General features: G+C 33.4%; 1 protein-coding gene across 1 annotated transcript in view; it reads right to left on the bottom strand.

The window, feature by feature from the left end:
- Nucleotides 1-212: 212 nt before the first annotated feature.
- LOC106873400 (glutamate receptor ionotropic, kainate 2) overlaps nt 213-6,117 on the bottom strand; it is a 53,635-nt gene continuing 47,730 nt past the window's right edge. Inside the window, exons 8-11 of the mRNA XM_014920749.3 lie at nt 4,739-4,864; nt 4,383-4,565; nt 2,592-3,382; nt 213-1,782 (exon numbers count right to left, since the gene is read on the bottom strand). Of these exons, the coding sequence (XP_014776235.1) occupies nt 1,554-1,782; nt 2,592-3,382; nt 4,383-4,565; nt 4,739-4,864 (1,329 nt within the window). The 3' untranslated portion in view covers nt 213-1,553. The remainder of the gene's footprint in view (nt 1,783-2,591; nt 3,383-4,382; nt 4,566-4,738; nt 4,865-6,117) is intronic.

Below are 6,117 nucleotides of genomic sequence, written 5' to 3'. Positions count from 1 at the left end.
TAATCTTGAATGTTAAAGAATTGATTGTAAGATGTATGCAGAAATATAGAAATTCCGAATATCAATGTAAGCCACGAGAAAAAGCAAACATTGTATTCTAATTTATTCTAAAATGACCATCTTTATTATATCAATTCAGTCACTGGTTCAAAATGCTTTGTGCAGAAGTTGATGTCTTTTGTTCAGTAAGTTTTAATTGATTCATATTTATATTTTGAAGTTATTTGATGGATGAAAGAAGCTACGATGTGTATTACACATCTAGTTAGAAACATTTAATTAATTATATAACTAACAGCACCCGTGGAAATTCCACGGTTGTTTTGAAAACCGTAAGATAGTTGGAAGTATATAAAGAACAATGGAATACATAGTCTCTTTTGAAATTATATATTGAAATACACAATTTCTTTTGAAATTGTATATTTTTTAGATGGTATAAAAAAACCCACACAAGTAGTACAGAATGTGCAGTCTTAGATGACAACATTTCTGAAAGCACTATTCCTTGTTATACATTGGCTACTCCTTCTACCTTGAATGATGTTATCATTACTATGGAATAAAATCGAAGACATAAACTATCTATAAAATTATCCTGCTATTTCAAAACTACATTTGTAAAACTTTACCATATGTTAATAAACTGCATTACATCCATATTTTCATATTAGAGAAAAGTTCCTACGGCTAGATTTGAACAGAGTCACAACGAACGAAATATATTAGCTGCCTCACTGAGCTGTGCATTCTACAGAACCATATCACTAATACACAAGTAGGTATGGCGGCATAACTAAAAAGTTTGCTTCTTAATCATGTTGTTTTTTGTTTAACCCCACTGCATAGCAACTTGGGCAAGTGTTTTCTACTATAAATGTCGAGTAGCTTAATAACTTGTGCGAAATTTGTTAGATTAAAACAGCTTGAAAGCTTATCGTATGTATGTATGTATGTATGTATGTATGTATGTATGTATGTATGTATGTATGTATGTATGTATGCATGTATGTATGTAAGCATGCATGCATGTGTGCGCATATATATATATATATATATATATATGGAGGTTTGTATGTGTGAATGCGCCTATGTTTATGCCGTTTTTGAATTCGTTTATGTCGTTGAGGCATGATAAGGTGACGTTCGACATATACACATTGATGAAGTAAGTGCCAAACTTAGAAATAATTACTGGGGTCGATATACCTGACTAAACTCTTGAAGGCATTCCAATAATCGGGAAAAGACTAATTTAAAATACTTAGTCTCATGAAAATATGATATCTATCAGATTATGTCTTCGATTGCGTTCCATAGTTTGGAGCGTGACACAAAATATAGGTAGGTGTGTACTAACTATTGTATTAATACACAAATAAAAAAAGTTAATTAACTGAAGCGACATCAGCTTCTATCCAGTCTAACGTGTGACTATGCCTTTTTTAATACAGTGGGGGGTAATAAAATAAACCAGAAAAATAACTGAAATTATTCAGGGTTTCACTGAATGTTTGTTTAAATATGTGCGGATAATTCTTTTGCGTTCAGTTTTACTTCGGGACTTTGCTTAAAAACACTCTGTTTTTACCGACCATGATTCCTTGTTGCGCTATCAAAACCTTCGATTTTAGATAAAACTTCTTGAAGAGAAAAAATGCTGTGGCACATACAAGACCCCCACAAAGCATGATAAAGGCTCCAGCAACGTGGCCTACATCAAATTGTTCCAAACGCAATTTATCTGATTTTTTATGACAACGATTAAGATCCTGCCACCACCTGAAAGTAAAAGAATAAAATATTGAAACATTTACTTTCAGGTAGAATTAATAGTTCGGTACTTTCAAAACACGAAGTTAAGCAACAATGTTTAACACACACACACGCACGCGCGCGCAAACAGAGGGCCCTTTGTATAGTTTTTATGTTCCCAGCATTAATTATGCTAATACTAATTTAGCCATGGTTTTTCGGTCAGATAACGACTTAGAATAATTTATTCTTTGAGTTTTTACCTTTACAGACATACATGTGTTCAATATTGTATATTTACTTAAAGGACCTCTTATAACTATATGAGCAAGTGCGGTGAACCCTATGCTTCACTGAGGGTATCTAATAATACTGAAATACGCCTAGATTTATCTCATGTATTTTCCGAAATATGATAATATTAGTGACAACTACTAATAACAGTTTCTTGTTGAGATTTGATGCTCGCTGCATTAGGTATGCTAACACCAACTAAGCTATTATCTAAAAAGTGAACTAAGTTAACAGACTGACTACAAATCCTATTACCAATAAATCAAAGTTATTTCTTTTTTCTCTACTGATATTTTTCTTAAATTTGTTTTGAATTGACTAAATGAACATCATCCAAGGTGGGCTTAACTTATAAATACCAAAAACGTAATACGTAAATATTTATATCCTAAATATCATTTACGTGAGTATTCAACTCATTGTCTATCTATAAATCATTCCTCCAATCATTCAACTGTTTAATTTCAGTCTATTTGTCCGTTTAGGCAAACTCTCACTCTTAACTGTCCATACCTTTGCATTTTCTCGGCTTTGATACTTACCGCTTGTTCATTTTCTCGATCAGTCCTTCTTCCTTCATTTTTAATAGTTCAATATTAATTTTTGTCTTGTAGAGAGCATTTTCTTTCATAGCAATACCATGTTCCATAATGAACACAGGTGTACCAACCTTGACAGTATCACAATAAGTCATCGAAGCATGCGAAATAATTTGGTAGTCGAAGACAAACGCAAAGACGGAACTGTTGACGTTTTCGATCGCAGCAGTTGCATTCAAAAAAACCCCTGACTCGTGCAGTCGGTCATAAAGCCTAGGGTACATATTACGTATCACTGCCATTGTATTAGAGTCTTTTACTGTGCCCCATGGCATAGAAGATACTTCAAGATCTTCCAGAGAGTTTATAGGTTTTTCCAAACTCGGCATCGTAAGGAAAGCAGCTAAATTCGCTGTGTAAGTAGAAACGATGACTAAAACGAAGAAAGTATAACCCGCTGTTAGAATTCGTTGTGAAGTTCGATTTGGTGAAAAATCGGTACCTCTTGTCATGAGTGTGCCAATTGAGAACCACAGTGTCTCTTTAACTGTAAACTTACGTTCTTGATTAGGATAATCAAGTATAATAAACAAAATGCTCACGCCAACCACCGTGCCGAATATTGCCAACCATAAATGTGCTGAGAAGGAGACAAGAAACTGGAAAATGTGCTGAGTTCCTCGTGGCCTATTGATAAGTATGGTTATACCAGTTGTCATGATTCCAAGGCTAAAATCAACAACTTTATCTCTTTCAGATGTCACTGATAAAGCCCCAACTCCAAGATCAGCTTGCTACAAATATAAACAAAAATATTCCTTATTCTTGTTACAATTTTACATGACTACATATATATCTCCACAACCGATAAAATAGACAAATCAACAATATATATATATATGTGTGTGTGTGTGTGTGTGTGTGTGTGTGTGTGTGTGTGTGTGTACGTGTGTGTACGTGTGTGTGTACGTTTGCGTGTGTGCGAATGTGTGAGTGTGTGGGGGTGTATACGAACGAAAGAAAAGAGCACTTAATACGTTTCGTTGAATTTACACTGATTTGCATTAACAATTTGACGTGAAATCGTATTTTCGTGATTTTCTTCACTCGTGTGAGATTTTAAGTTTACACGCCAAGATAGATTCAATAAATGTTTCGAGGAAAAATAGCCCAAAATATCTGGAATTCCAATCAAAATATCATTTGGATATTAGTTCTTAATAAGACATATTTATGCTATTAACATAAAAAGTTGCATGGAAAGTTGTAGGAATACGCATGAAACTTGAAGTAGATTTGAAATGTAGCTTTGAATCACCGATCTGCTATTTTCTGATCGCTTATTTCAAATTATGTTTGAGCGATTAATATTACAAAATAACGAAATAACATTTGAATCGCAAGGCTTGTATCTTGTAGACGACAATTTCACGGACATTCGGCTGTAGTTTGTCTGCAAGGGCTCTCAGAGAAAGATGCAAGTAATTAGTACAAATTTTAGTGATCACACCCAGGAATTTTTGTCAAGATTATTTTTTGGCAAACCGAGATGACCGGCTATGGGTAATTTTGTCATAGTCCAACAACTGGTTAAATGTAGTCATTAATTACTTTCAGTGACAGAACATACAGACTTTTCGATAATGCTGATAAAGTAAAAATACGAATGATTTTTAAAATAAATTTCCTAGCAATTAACTTTAGGTTTTGAAAAATACCGCAGGTAAATTAAAATTGGTGACCTGGTTATGTTGCCTCTATTAAGTAAAGGGGTGAGAGAAATAAGATACTAACATTTGTTCTGATGGCTTCAATCATTCCATTCCAATTACCATCTGGATCCTTTATTCCATAAGAATCGACGATCTTTAATTCGTATTTAAACGATAACCGGCGTTTTAACTCATTTATCAAATCAATTGTAAATCCGGTATAATTTCCATTTGTTCCATTTGTTTTGAATACAAACGGTCGCTCCTACAATAAAAATAGCAAATTAAATATTAACACTGAAGTTCTGATTATTTATAATAGTTTTCTCGACTATAGACGTTTATCTATCACAAGATTTTCTTAAATATGCAACAGGCTATTAGAGATAGAGCATCATAGGTCACGAAATTCTATCTTTCCACATAAGATAAACGTACCTCTACAGCCATTATAATCTGTGTTTTGGCAAACAAGCCCTTCGAACGAATGGAATCACTGTTGTTTGTTTCAATGAAAGTCAGCCTTTCTCGAGAAGAATTCTTATCCGGCGTCCATATTCCGATCTAAAACATAGTACAAATACGAAATCTTATAAATTAAGATATGAACCAAGAATGTCGAAAAATTGACGAAATCAGTTTTAGATTAAATGAAGATCATTGAAGTCTGTAATAAGTTTATTATTTGGTTACGGATTCATCTTGCAGTGTAAAATATTCCGTATTGCATTTATATATTAACCAAATTGTATAAGTACATTCGAAAGAATTTCTCAATAATTTGGGATCCAAATAATTCTAACACTTGAGTGATGTTGCTGAAGCTCATATTCTATATGAGGATTTATTATTATATTTGACAACTGTTTTACTAATGATTTGTATTTCATTTTCTTTTTGGACGAATAAATATATAAGTATACTTATTGGATGGAACGGGGGAGGTCATGCTTGGAAGGGAAGCAACATCTTATTTACAAATTTTTAATTCAATTTTTTAAAATTTATATATACATTTAGTTATTTATCAGTCTCCTTTGGTTAACGTTCTTAAAGTCAATCTTAGTTCGTATTTGACATAGCAGGCGATTGGAAAGGTCTTTAATGACTAAGAACCCGTAAACATACTGAAGTATTGTTTCTGTACACATAGTAAATAGGGGAATAATAACGAGTTCTTACATAAGGCTAAAAGTTTTAGGAGAAAGTAATTGTACGTGATTGACATTTTATTTTAAATACTCCGGAAGAAGGAAATGTAAAATTGAACTTGACCTGATTCGAACTAAAGATGTAACGAGCCTGGAAGAAATAACACGAAAGTATTTTGTCCAACGTACTAAATGGTTCTGTCGACCACATTGAACAGGGACATAATATCACCATTGTACCACTATATGGAATGTACCCTACAGACATATGTTGATTAATAAGTTAACTACCATAAAACGTTGTCATAGAGTATTCATAAATAAACTTTGTCATTCAATACAATACATTAGATGCCATGAAGTTCAAGGATTTCCGGAGAACAATACTGGAAAGATGTCTAAAAGACAGCACGAACTGACTAGTCTATGCAATTCGTATCTTGTCACCGTTATACCCATAGCCTTGTCTTTGTTGTAATGCACCTGTAAAAAAAAGAGACATTAAATTCCTTTTAACCAAGTGTGCATCACGCCAAGTATGTAGAACCAGAGTGGTGGCATAATTTCCTGCTAAAAGTATGCATTGACTTTGCGCTAAAACTGACGGAAGCTTGCAACTACCGAATTCAATTCCTCGTGCGGAAAATCGTTTTTCCTGATAGACAT

The sequence above is a fragment of the Octopus bimaculoides genome, chromosome 6 (genome assembly GCF_046866305.1).
Source record: "Octopus bimaculoides isolate indiv1 chromosome 6, ASM4686630v1, whole genome shotgun sequence".
NCBI classification, from domain to species: Eukaryota; Metazoa; Mollusca; class Cephalopoda; order Octopoda; family Octopodidae; genus Octopus; species Octopus bimaculoides.
This window is presented reverse-complemented; position numbering and strand designations above follow the sequence as displayed.